General features: G+C 38.2%; 1 protein-coding gene across 16 annotated transcripts in view; it reads right to left on the bottom strand.

Annotated features, from left to right (window-relative positions):
• The window catches only part of FUBP1 (far upstream element binding protein 1), a 36,704-nt gene extending 23,702 nt beyond the window's left edge, over positions 1-13,002 (bottom strand). For 11 of the 16 annotated variants that reach the window (XM_090146481.1, XM_031600461.2, XM_090146486.1 and 8 more), the window contains exons 1-18: positions 12,874-13,002; positions 12,620-12,769; positions 11,607-11,697; positions 10,601-10,663; positions 9,742-9,780; positions 9,355-9,394; positions 8,546-8,595; positions 8,383-8,454; positions 8,104-8,161; positions 5,411-5,573; positions 5,235-5,333; positions 5,050-5,151; positions 4,306-4,408; positions 4,128-4,228; positions 3,439-3,583; positions 1,883-2,043; positions 995-1,149; positions 829-908 (exon numbers count right to left, since the gene is read on the bottom strand). In XM_090146481.1, coding sequence (XP_090002607.1) covers positions 829-908; positions 995-1,149; positions 1,883-2,043; positions 3,439-3,583; positions 4,128-4,228; positions 4,306-4,408; positions 5,050-5,151; positions 5,235-5,333; positions 5,411-5,573; positions 8,104-8,161; positions 8,383-8,454; positions 8,546-8,595; positions 9,355-9,394; positions 9,742-9,780; positions 10,601-10,663; positions 11,607-11,697; positions 12,620-12,769; positions 12,874-12,900 — 1,699 coding nt within the window. In that variant the 5' untranslated portion in view covers positions 12,901-13,002. Of the gene's footprint in view, positions 1-828; positions 909-994; positions 1,150-1,882; positions 2,044-3,438; positions 3,584-4,127; positions 4,229-4,305; positions 4,409-5,049; positions 5,152-5,234; positions 5,334-5,410; positions 5,574-8,103; positions 8,162-8,382; positions 8,455-8,545; positions 8,596-9,354; positions 9,395-9,741; positions 9,781-10,600; positions 10,664-11,606; positions 11,698-12,619; positions 12,854-12,873 lie in introns of those variants that run through there. The other 5 variants (XM_031600378.2, XM_090146493.1, XM_090146487.1 and 2 more) reach the window with 4 other exon arrangements.
• Positions 13,003-13,028: the final 26 nt, after the last annotated feature.

Genomic DNA, 13,028 nt, shown 5'->3' with positions numbered 1-13,028 from the left:
GCCTGCCTCAAACAAATGAGGTACAAGTGACTCAAGCATCTAGCCTTACCATGCCTTCTGTGACTGCAGTTGAGATTCCCCACTTGCTTTAGTCCAACCAAAGGATGTAACTTAAAAGCAGGAGACTAAAACTTCAGGAAGTTGTAATTAAGAAAAAACTCCTGATTTTGACAAAGATAAACAGAAATAGAAAAAACAGATCCTACAAAGATGCATTTCAAAGAAAATACAAAACTATTATAGCAAAGCCTCAAAATACATAATCCTATGTACTTTTACTGTACTAAAAACAGTGCAACAGAAGTTTTATTCCTCAAAAACAACGGAACAAAATATATTTGTACCAGACTCTGAAGAGCAATCTCATATAGGTCAACAAAAGCTAGAAATACACAATACAGCATACTGTTCAAAGTCAGGATCAGGAAGGCTGTTTAAAATAAAATAAGAACTCATTGAGAACTGAAAAAGAAAACATATTCTCAAAGAACTTTATGTAACAACATAAAAGCTAATCATATTCCATTACAAGAAAAAATGGATGGATTTGCACAAAATCAGATAACCAAGCACCTCACAAGAAGTATCATAAACCAGGATGCAAGATCAATAACATTTAATGAAGAAGCACATTGCAGCTCTAACAACCACATTTCAACATCTCAAGAAACTGGGAAAGTATAAGTCATACATAAACTGACCATCTGTAAAGAAAACCTTTCAGATTTACCAGTGAAACACATGTATTAAGAATGCAGATACTTATAAGGACAAAACAAACACACTCGAAGATTACCACACTACAGTAAACTGTGCTCCATTCCCTACCTGGATCTGGTGGATTTGGTGGCTGCCAGTGCGGATAAGCATTTCCCCATCCTTGAGGAGCATACGGAGCTGGAGGACCACTAGAAAAGACAAAGTAATAGAATAAATTGAGAACCAGACTCAGGATCACACTACAAAGAAGAAAGTTCGTTGAAGCAATACTTACTGAGGTGCTGGGCCAGGAGGCCCTGGATTATAAGGAGCTGGGTTATATGGTCCCATGGGAGCACCAGGGCCTGGTGGCCCAGGAGGTCCATGTGGGCCAGGAACAACACCATGGGGTCCATGGGGAACAGGTGGACCCAATGGATTTACCGGACCCTGTAAGAGAAATAGCACATTGATGAAAATAAACCCAGAATAAGGACTTTTCTGCAGTTTAGATGTATAAATATGAACAATTTAAGAATGGAATCTAAAAGGTCTGATGGCTTTTAAATTTCCTTGGAGAACATGCTCGTTTTGGTAACATCTAATTAGGTTAACAAATAGAGTTAAATTATTACTTCCACAGCTGCTTTAAGTTGCATTTATTTCAGTTCTCTTGATGAAGAATTTCTGAAAAGCACTGATTTTTCCACAAGTTGAATTAAAAAAAAAAAAGCACAACACCAACAACAAAGCAAGACCATCAGTGTTTTAAAATACTGATGCATCTCAATCTGGCTATCACAATAAAACAACACATTTGTAAGATCAGGTACAAAAACCAGGCAGTAAACTTTTTTACATGCACATACAGACATCCAAAAATACAGTGTCATTTAAGAATTAGAACTGTAACTGAATATACCAAGGCTATATATAAAAGAGTAGAATACTAAACAAGGAGTTTACTAGTTTTAAGAAAATGAAGGATATCTTTGAAGTTATCAAGTATGCACAAAGCAGGCATATTCAACAACTTACCATTACAAAAATAAACTTAACTGTCAACACAGACACAACTCATTGTCAACCAACTAAATATCTGATAAAGTAATTTGAAGTGAAATAAAAGGAAAAAAGTCTCACAAGAGACCACTTATAAAACAAAATATACTTGAACACTCACTCCAATCTTTTCTTCTATAAGTTGCCGTGCATAATCTATTTGCTGGGGCGTTCCACGGATAGTAAACATCTTCATGTTTGGATCTGCATTAGGAGGAGGATTTCTTTGAAGTTCTATTCTAGCACCAGACTGTTGGCTTATGCTTTTAATAGTTTCACCACCTATAATGAAACAGACAACTTTAACATTAATGCAGTAAGTGAAAATACTAAGATTCAATCAAAACAGAGAAAAATCATCTGTAAGGAAATTAAAAATAAAAGAACTGAGAAGTCACTTATGCATGAGTTGTATAAGAGCACTTTATGAGCACATAAAAGTCTCTTCACTGTACCTAGACTATTGATTGCAATAAATGAGTAAAATATGATTTAAGACAATATCGTTACTTAAAAAAACAACAAAAAACAGCAAAGAACTTTTACTATATTGCTTACTTCTTTTTCCACTCATGTAAAGACATAACATTAGTCACAAATAGCAAACAATACCTGCAGTCATCATTGAGTACAACCATAAAGCAGTATTACATTACAAAACTCCCTAGTAAATGAACATATGGCAATGTTTGTGTTTTCTGCAGTGCGCTACCAACAGAAATACAAACACCCCTAAACCAGCTCTTCCCGTTAGAGAATCCCGAGAAGATACCTGTATCATTAGTAGAAACAAAAGTTTCAAAACACGTCCTTTGGCATTAAAAACAAATAAAATAAATCAACCTGCTAGGTCAAGAACTGAACTACAAAAGAAGATGACCATTTACAAGCATACACTAACTTAAAAAATGAAATTCTATGAGAAGTGATAATTTTAATAAACACCAAAGAAACTGTCAAAGGATTCCACTGCAAAAGATCTTCACCATGTCTGAAAATCAGTTTTAGAGTTGTTTACAGATGCAGTAACACTAGGCTGATGAAACAAATTCAAATGCAAATTAAGTAGAATACATGTTTAAGAATCTAGCAAACACTACAAATGTAGCTTAGTATTTATCACTGTTAAATATGTGAGTTAGAGAAATTGATTGCTTTTAGCTACTGAGGTGTGTTCTGCTGAAGAGAATCTTTCTTACCCAAAGCCTGATAGTGTTAGGACAAGGGGTAATGGTTTTAAACTAAGAGGGGAGATTTAGATTAGATGTTAGAAGAAATTTTTTATTATTATTTTTCTTTAAAACTCAGAGGATGGTGAGGCACTGGCACAGGCTGCCCAATGAAGTTCTGGATGCCTCATCCTGAATGCCTGGAGGTATTCACAGCCAGGCTGGATGGGGCACTGGGCAGCCTGATCTAGTAGCTGGCAACCATGCTCACGTCAGGGAGTTGAAGTGCATGATCTTTAAAGTTCTTTCCAAATCAAGCCATTCTATGAAAAGAATATTACAAGTGCTGCAATTCAGCAGGACTGCATTGCTATGCTATATACAGAACCATACGCAGAGGCTTTTCTTGAAGCACCTCTTTGGTATGGCTATTTATAGAAACAGAAAGAAAAAATGATTTTTTTTTTTTAAAAACACACAGATGCACATATATATAAAGATACATTGCCTTTGCCAATGATTAATCCAGTTTTGCCAGTGGGAACAATAAAATTGAACTCCTGTAATCCACCAGGGGGACCCATGTTCCAGTTGCCTTGACCTCTACCCCTTCCTCTACCACCAGGTCCTCCTGGTCCACCAGGGTTACCAGCCTAAAAACAAAAAGAAACAAATCACTAATGCCAGCTGATTAACTGCTTGGAATAATCACATCATTTGTTCAGTAATGATCTGATGTTTTACCAAGTTCTTACAAAACACTTGAATTGTTTTACACAACTCTGCATATCAAAGATCCCTCATCTTTGAAATAGAAAGGATAAACTAAAATAGCAAGAAGTTTCAAATATACAAAGATATAATTTCCAACAATGTAGTGGCGAGGCCTATCTCATGAAAAACTGTTTTTAAGCACTAATTTCAATTAAAGGTAACAGCATACTGGCTACTAAGAAAACAACAAACAAAGCAAGTCTAAAACAGAGATCGACTGCTGTTCTGTCTTTGAATCAGTATTACCAGTGCCAACTTGATTACCAAAACTGCAGCTGTAAAAGCAAACATTCATATCCCAGACTTAACTTTGAAGGAAATTCAGATGATACCATTACAATTTTTCTTGTTACACACTACTTTTAACAGAGGGTTTCTAAAAGCTGAATAGCAGATTTGAAATAACATTAAGTATTACCCAACCTGAACACTTCGAAGGAGATCTGTAATAATTTCTGCAGCATGTTGACATCTGTCAGGAGGCCCTGTGATTTGGGCTATTCTATCAGGAGTTGTTCCATCATCTAGAATAAAAATGAACGATTCCAGTATATGTAATCCATAAAATTTATTCACAAAAGCATACAGATTTATTACCAACCTGGCTTAAATTGGATCCTAACACCAGCATCATTCTGTATCTTTTTTATCATCTCTCCATTTCTTCCAATTACAATACCTACAGCAAACCGTGGTATTGGAACCTTAAACAAAATTAAAGGTTAATGTATTAGAATGGTAAACTAAGGCAGGACCTATTCCACTTCAGGCTTTTTGAAGAGTGATTTTTTACTTTATTTTTTAATATCAACTATCAAGCCACAAGCTCAATAAATAATGGAAGAAAACATCAAAGAGAAGCAAATCCTCTGCACTGCACATTCTTATAACGGCAGAAATTGCAGTGGATAGTACACTTTCCATAAGCAAAGAACATGAAGTTCTAATAGGCCTAAATACCAGATGTCAGTAGGTGTAACTTTCAACTTCACCTCTGATAAAGTTATGAGTTCAAAACTTCCATAACAGGTGGAATTAAATATTCTAATGTCTAAACTCCAATTTCTGTAATGACATCCATCATTATATACCATTATATACTTAGCCATAAAACTTACTTGCTTTCATTTACAAGACTTAAATTCTCCAGTTAACTGAGGTTCTTCAGAACTGTTGGTAATAAAATGAATACTGCACACCATTTAAAGGCAAAACTTAAGCAATTAGCAAACACTTACAAACTACAGTTACTTTCTATTCAAAAATTTTCAACAATATTAATCACTTTAACATTTTAACATTAACATCTCAAAATACAGTGAACAAGTTTTTCAACCATGCTTACGTCTATCCCTTCATTTCCTCCTATTCGTGACCCATATTCGTTGCGCACCTCTCTAAAGCCACCTTGATCACGAATTAACTCCAGCACCATTTCCTTGGCTTGCTAAAAACACAAAGAAAGTTCATTTAGGTACTGCAACATCAGCACAGATTTTAAAATCCTCCGAATTCTGAAAGATTCCTTACTTGAACTTTATAAGGGTCTCCAGTTATTCTAAGGGGCTTGTCAGCACCAGTGTTCTGTGGACCATCTTGAATCATGACCATTTTGACACCTGCTCGCTCCTATTCAACAAAAGGGAGGTTAATACTCACTCCAGATCTAATACTACCACACATTTAAAAAACAGATACATACATACCTGTAATTGCTTAATTGTCTCTCCACCTTTACCAATAACTAATCCTGCTTTACTTGCTGGAATCATAATTTCTTGGACTGCATTTCCAGGTCCATCACCATGATGAAAGCCAGGTGCAGGTCTTCCCTTTTCAACTATTTGATCAAGTAACCTTTTTGCTGATCTGTGAAGGAACATACATGCTTATAAACACACTTAGTCCCGCAATTATCAGTTGCTCATGTCTGTTCTCCTTAGAAGAAATCAAATTAAAAGATCTTAGACCCCTTTATGCACTTAAGTTTCAGAAATGCATCAACGACACCTGCTGCTTCATAAACATATACTTCACAAGACATCAAGTGCACCCCCTCTGTAACTTCCTTTAAGACCTTGAAAGAAAAAAAAGAAGTAATCTGGTATCAACCATGACGCAGCTCTCCTAAGGAAAGTGTTTTTAATCCTTTTCCCAGGTTTCTTTCCAGTGTGTATTCTAGCATCAAAATGTCGAACACACCTAACAGCTTCTTTAACAATTAATGGTATTGTATCTCTGCTGGACAATGATTTTTGCCAAGTTTGTGGAAATTAACCATCATTAAGATCACTATCTCCTAACCAGCTGGGTTAGGGAAATCCCAAGCACAAACACAGGCAAGGTGGAGAATGGACTGGAAGAAGTTCTGAAGAGTATTGGTTGATGTTAAAACTCAATGAGTCAGGCATACACAGGTGGCTTTTTAAGCTGCAAGCACATCCTGGGCTGCATCAAAAGAACCACGATGAGCAGGATGAGGGATGTGATTCTTCCCCTCTGTTCTGCTCTCACAAGACCCCACACAAGGTATTGAATTCAGTGCTGGAGACATGGATCTGTTGAAGTGGGTCCAGAGGATGATCAGAGAGAGGGCAGTTTCTTAGGAAAACATTCCAATGCATCAAACAACAGCTAGACTGAAAGGACTGTCTTTTAGTTATAGTTATATATCTGCAGTAATTGTACATGCGCAGATGTATCCTGAACTGCTCACAGGCTGAAATATCAACTCATCCACATCAACTAATTCTTTCATTCTGCTTGATCAGGACAAGCACAGAAGGGTCTGTAAATTACAAGGATTCAAGTCATCAAATCCACAGGGTTTTGTTTGTTTGTCGTACTGAACAACAACATACATGGCTGTGCAAAAAAAAAAATAAATAAATCTAGACTGCACAATGTGCAGCTAATCTGAGAAACACCAGGAATGTCAAAAGGCTCTCTGTAAAATTATCATCAGCCAAAAAATTTCTGCAGGGGAAGCATAATCACTTTCACCCTAAGAAATAAGGAAAAACTCAGTAAATTTATTACCAGAATCCTAAGAAACTAATGACAAAGTAATGCGGTAGGCCTAAAAGCACCCCAACATCCCAAGATAGTGTTCCTTTACCAAATACAGAAGTAAATGTTGCCCCCTCAAACATGACTATTTTGCCAGAATTACACAGAGAAAACTTAATTCAGGAAAAAAAGATGGAAACCTCATCCTTAAAAATATTATTAAAACTTTCACTGTTAATTGAGGAGTTGACATAGCCACTGTTTATTCTTGCCCAGTGCAAGAAAATCACAAAAAACAAAAGCTTATTCTAACTTTACTCTTAATTAATTACTTAATTAATTTGGGCAACCGAGTGTGAGAACTTTTTCTTTCACCTACAAGCAGCTAGTTTTAGAGTATTTGATACTAACACTTACAAACAAGGTAAAAGAAATTAAAAAAAGACTATAATAAACCTAGCATTAATATCCAGTACAGTCTTAGTTGCTTTTCAATTCTGCATGAAATGTAAGGATATTGGCACTTCTAACCATTACAAGAAAAGCAGACACCTCACATATCATCAAGTGCCAAAGTAAAATCATTATTACAGCACTAACACCACTTACAAACTCTTCCTTGTAACACGTGAGCCGAATAGACTATAATTAGAAAGGAAACTCCCATAAAGGAATGACATTATGAACAGCGTCATACTTAGCTGCAAGGTACAAGGTGAATGCCATGCTACTTTAACAATGGAACAACATGTAGCTGTAGGCCTTACCTGAAACTATAAAGTGGGAGCAGCTAATGAGGCACTACCAAGTACACCAAGGCAGCTAAGATCATTCCTAGCTAAGCCAAGATAAGCAAGTCTTCAAGTAAGCATAAAACTTCTGTCCCAGTAAAAAAATGATTTCACTATCACCTTCTCCTCTCAACACAGGAAAGCTGAAGTGTATTTTACTGATTGGCATTACTTTTGTACCTCTGGTTACACAGTTTACACCAAATACATACTTCAGAACTGTGAAACCGCACTTTGAGTAACCCCTTCTCTTAAACATTACTCTCCTCCTTAATCTTTTGAATTGCAATTGAGTTTCATTTTTTGCACATTAGATTTTTATTTTTTAATCACTCAGTTGTGCATTTCATCCTCAAGAAGTAACAGTTAGATAAACACTACCAAAAACATGTTTTGGACTTAGAAATTTAAGTTTGGTAATTATATACATACTCTTGTCTTAAAGCCACAAATATACTGAGGGACCTGACTGCAGTATCAGGGATTTTGTACATAGTTAGCCTCTTGAATGGAAACAAACAGTACCTAAACATTACATTTAGATCTAAAAAATGAAATGTACTGCATATTTAAGTATGAATATCAGGAATTTTACTTACTGAACAGATTCTGGGGTTCCAGTTAACATGCATGATCTTTCAGGCAGGCCCCCACTATCTAGGGTTATGAAATAAAATGAATTTAGCAGTCAGTAAGAGTTGATGAAGCTAGACATAATACATAAACCAGAAGGTCACTGAAGTAGAGTTCTTTCTACTACATTACTTTGTGCTTCTTTAATCTGTGATAACTGTGATTAGCACATGAATTAAAATGTACCTTAAATGAAGGTATGTATGAAGGCAACCAGACAAAAAAAAAAGCAAACAAATAATTACCAGGTGCAATCTGTATTTTACATCCTGACTCTTGCTGTATGCGTGAGATCTGCTCTCCACCTCTGCCAATGACTTGGAGAAAGAAAATAGAGAAAAATATTTGTATTAACGGCATCTGCTAAAATCCCTCACTATAACTCAATACTATAGTCAGTCTACTTACTGAATCCAACCATTCCATCTGGAACTTTGTACTCCTCTGTCATCACAGACCTGTACAGAAGGTTAAATCAAACAAAGACAATGAGCATACAGACACCAAAGCACTAAATTCAGAGATAACATCCCATTAAACTAGAGGAAGGAAGTCAGTGCCCCAGCCATTGACTTGGCATTCATGCCTCTCGCTAACTTTAAAAGTCACACACAAGCATAGTGGCAAGCAAACTAAGAATATTCAAATGTGACCAAAACAAATTTAACATGAATCAGTTGATTCTTTCCTTTATTCTTTTTATTAACTGGCATGGAATATAGAAAAGGCCAGTGTATTATTAAAATAGTTTCATCTATGTGTCCCTCAACAGCAAAGGACAGAATACTTTGGATGCATTTGTTTACAGACAAGTAACAAAAACTTAAGTTGTACCAAAAGTAGCTGACTGAATGATAAACTGTGTTAACTCTACCCCTAAAATCTACCGCTTTAATCTATTACTAGGACAGCACCAAGTTCCTTTCTCTTTAGATCTACTTCCAACTTTTGATAACACTACTAAGGAAAAGCAATTCATTTTCCTCCTACTATTTTAGATGCACAGCATTGACTGCCAAGAAAAGACAGACAACAAGATATTACCAGATGCATTTTAAAGGTTTGGCGTGGGAATTCTGCAGCTAAATTTCAATGTATGACACAAACATGGAGTAACTGTTTCATGCATTGATATCACTTTTCCAAAAGAATTTCTTGAAACTGCTTTCTTTCAGTACAGTGGAAAGGTTTACATAAGACGTAGCGTTAACTCTTACCTTTGTTGTTGATGCATTGGTGGTAGCTGATTTCCAAAAGCTATAAAGCAAGTTTTGAAAATTAAATTCCAGAAAATGCTATATCTCACAGCTTTTTGTTTGATAAAATTCATCCGCACAGACGTCTGTCCAAACTGTCTTTTTAAGAAGTCTTATCAAGAAGTTTAAAAATGTAACAAAAACATTCTCAATTGTTGCTAACATATCCTTTTCAGTTTCACCAAGCAGATCTGCACAGCTTGAAAGAAGGAAGGCATAACCCCCCAGCCATTCTTTTGATCTCACTGATTAAAATAGCACCTACCAGAACACAGTTTGAAACTGTCATTCTGAAAATACTACATTTGTTTAGGATTTTTTTTTTCCAACAAAATAAAAACTACTTACAGTCATTCTGAGGAGCAACTTTCTTAGCATCTGGTTGATCTGCAAAATTAAGATTTTTTAAATATTTTGCCAAGAAATTCAAGAACTGTTAACACCTTTTAGTGTGAAGTGCAACTTTCCAGTGTATTTTAGTCCCCCTTTTTTTATTTTTCCTTTTTTATTTTTCTCCAATTTCAGGGAGTTGATCATCTGAATAGAAGAAAGAATCTCACGAGCACTCAGCACTTGGTTAGTACAGCTGAAAAGATGTTAGGTTTTTCTGCATATCTATTCAGTAGTTAAACAAAAGGTGGAGATTTTAGAACACACAGTAGATCACTCAGATACCCAGTCACTGAAACTTAACTAAGACAAGGAACAAAGTTTAGGTCTATTGGTTGCTCAAGCTAATGATGCTTCTATAGTTTAAAAAAATCCATACAAAAACTAACAACAATTTAAAGAAAAAATTCTGACAATGGCTACAAGTCTAGATCAAACATTTGAAAATGCAATAGTATCACATAGCAATGCAATCTCAACCTGAATGTTGGAACAAAACTCCTATCCAAATACCAAGCATTTCATAGCATAAAACTTCAAAAATAAAAAAAAGCAGATTCAAAGCAACTACATCACTACCATCCAAATCCTTTTTGTACAATAAAGGAATAAAAGGCATAATTAACCTTTATCTGAAAGGACAGACTTCAGATGCTTCCTTCCCACCCCAAAATATAGGTTATATGAACCACCATAATTTATGTGCAGCAAAAATTCAAGACACATATTCCAAGAAATATTTGTGTCTATCCAGAAAGATCCACTAGTTTATGTCATGTTTACATACTAAACACAGGTAATAAATAAAAATTCCTGCCTTTAAAAGGAGAGGGCATTCCCTCCCAGTGTGTTGTACTGCTCGGACTTGTCCAAGAGCCATCTACACATAAAATAAAAAGAATACATTACATATATCATCTGAAGCATCATTAGCTCATTTTTGTATATTAAAAACCTCACCATCAATAGAAAAAAAAACTTTATTACAGGACACAAGAACTCCTGATATAAAGCCTTAGTTACATTCTGTAGACTGAGTTTCAATCCTCTCAAAGGAAAAAAAAAAAAGCATTGCCCTTTTGTAAGACCTACGAGAACATTTCAACAAGTTCAGAGATTTCTTTCCATATTTTAGCCAGGATTTTGAGAGTTTACTAAACATATCAAACCCTGTTCAGTTAAAACTGGCTGCTTAGTAAGAGACAGAAGAGGACACACACACACACTTCAGGAGAAATCTTTATTACAGTATAAAGGAAATCCAAAAACCTGCAACAAACTAGGAGACTTAACTATGATCTCGTATGTATTATATACTTTAATATTAGACTAAGTGAAAATGTCTACAAAGTAGAAAATTTACCTTCCTGTCTTTTTTTAGAGTCCTATGCTTTTACAATAAAATTCATTAATACTATTAATTGAACCTGTGTGATAATAAAGTATATGAAATAACCCAAAGAATGGCCACTTCTCATTCTAATTACCATTCGGAAACTGCAATCTGTTGGATGTAAGAAACAGAAGACTTCAATGACATACCTGTAACAAGCGTTTCTCAGCCACAAAATTATCTGCCCCCCTCCCCAGCACACATTTTTTTTCTTAATAATTTTAAGCCACAGTTTAAAGTATTTTAAAGCAGTGGTTTAAAAGAAGTTTCCCCATTGAACTGAAAATGAAAAAGCATGTCATGATCTATAAAGGGAACAAAATGCTTTTGTATTGTGCTATGGAAAACAAAACAAAAAACAGCACCTGAAATCTTTCTGGCACCCTGACCACACTGAGCAAAAATAAATGCAGCAGTAAGGAGTGCATACCTCCATCCTCAAGAGGTCTTTTTTGTCCTCCATAACCGTAGTCATTGGAATTCATGGATGTACCAGCATCTCCTCCAATTTTTGCTGCAATCTAAACAAAAGGCAGATATGAGGGAAAAAACAACAACAAGAAGCAGATCTTCTGAACAACATTAAGCTCTTCAGATGATACAACTACGACGACCCAAAACAAGTAAATGGAAGGCTGCTGCTAAAACAGCTCTGGCAAAGAGAGGTTAATTTTTTTAGTGTATTCCAGGAGACCGCGGTCATCCTTTAATGTCAAAGCTTTCTATATTATTTAATCGGTTAAACAACCCCTACTCTTCAAATAACTTTTTTTTTTTTTTTTTTTCCCCTCCTAAAAGGGGCTTTTCCTTTCCTGCCCGTTCTTCAAGAAACACTGCGGCACGTCGGAGAGCTCGACTGCTGGAGCCAGTCCCGACTACGCCAGCTCTTCAAACGTTGCCCAAACCGCGATCGGTTATTACCGGACGAGGCGAAAATTTTGCCTGAGAAATCATGAAAGCATCGCCCGTAGCGCAACAACTACAAAGGGAACTTCGGGCTGAAGAATTTCCGAATCGCAGCCCTCAGTCCGCGCCTTCCCAACCGGTCTGAGCAGGTCGGCGGGCAGCGCGGGCGCCTCGGGGGACACAATACGGGGCCGAGAACGGAGCCGCCCTCCCGCGCCGAGCCCGGGCCGCGATAAGGCGCCGCGCCCGCCGAGATTTCGCCTCCCCTCAGGCCCTGCGGCGGCGCGGAGCCCCGCGAGCAATGGCGGAGCGGAGGCGGCCGAAGGCTGGCCGGGAAACCTTCCGCCACCCCGAGGAAGGCGGACTGGCGGCGCGGAGGGAGGCGCGGGCACGGGACGACGCCGCTCCCCCACCCCCCACCACGCTGAGGAGCCGGCGGAGCGCCCCTCCTCACCGCCCCCCCGCGCTCAGGCGCCGAGGCCCGGCCGGGAGCTGCCCTGGGCGCCCATTGATTGCACAGCCGCGTTCCTCACGCACCTGCCTAGCTCTCTGCAGCGCGTCTTTAAAGGCATCGTTCACTCCTCCACCTCCACCGCCGCCTCCCCCGGGCGCGCCCGAAGCAGGAGGGGGCACCGTAGAATAGTCCGCCATACTCGCTCCGCCACCGCTTCCTGCCCCGCTCGCTGCCTGCCAAGAAAGAAAGAAAATGGCGGCGGGCGGGAGCCTTTCACATTCCTGCGCTGCATCGTGCTCGGGGAGGGGGGAGGAAGAGCGGGAGAACCTCGCGAGACCTGGGGCGGGGAAGGGCGAGATTTCATCGGAGGCGTGCGGCCTTACTCTTCCGAACCGCCGGCGGGGCCTCCAGGGGGTGCCCTTCAGCAGCGGCGGCCGGGCGAAGAGCCCGTGATGTTTCCAGAGCGACGCGAGGTTTAACAGGCGCGCGGCG

Source organism: Phasianus colchicus, chromosome 9, assembly GCF_987193195.1.
Source record: "Phasianus colchicus chromosome 9, bPhaCol1.hap1.1, whole genome shotgun sequence".
NCBI lineage: Eukaryota > Metazoa > Chordata > Aves > Galliformes > Phasianidae > Phasianus > Phasianus colchicus.
Note: the sequence above shows the minus strand (reverse complement) of the source record. Positions and strands in the feature narration are given on the sequence as shown.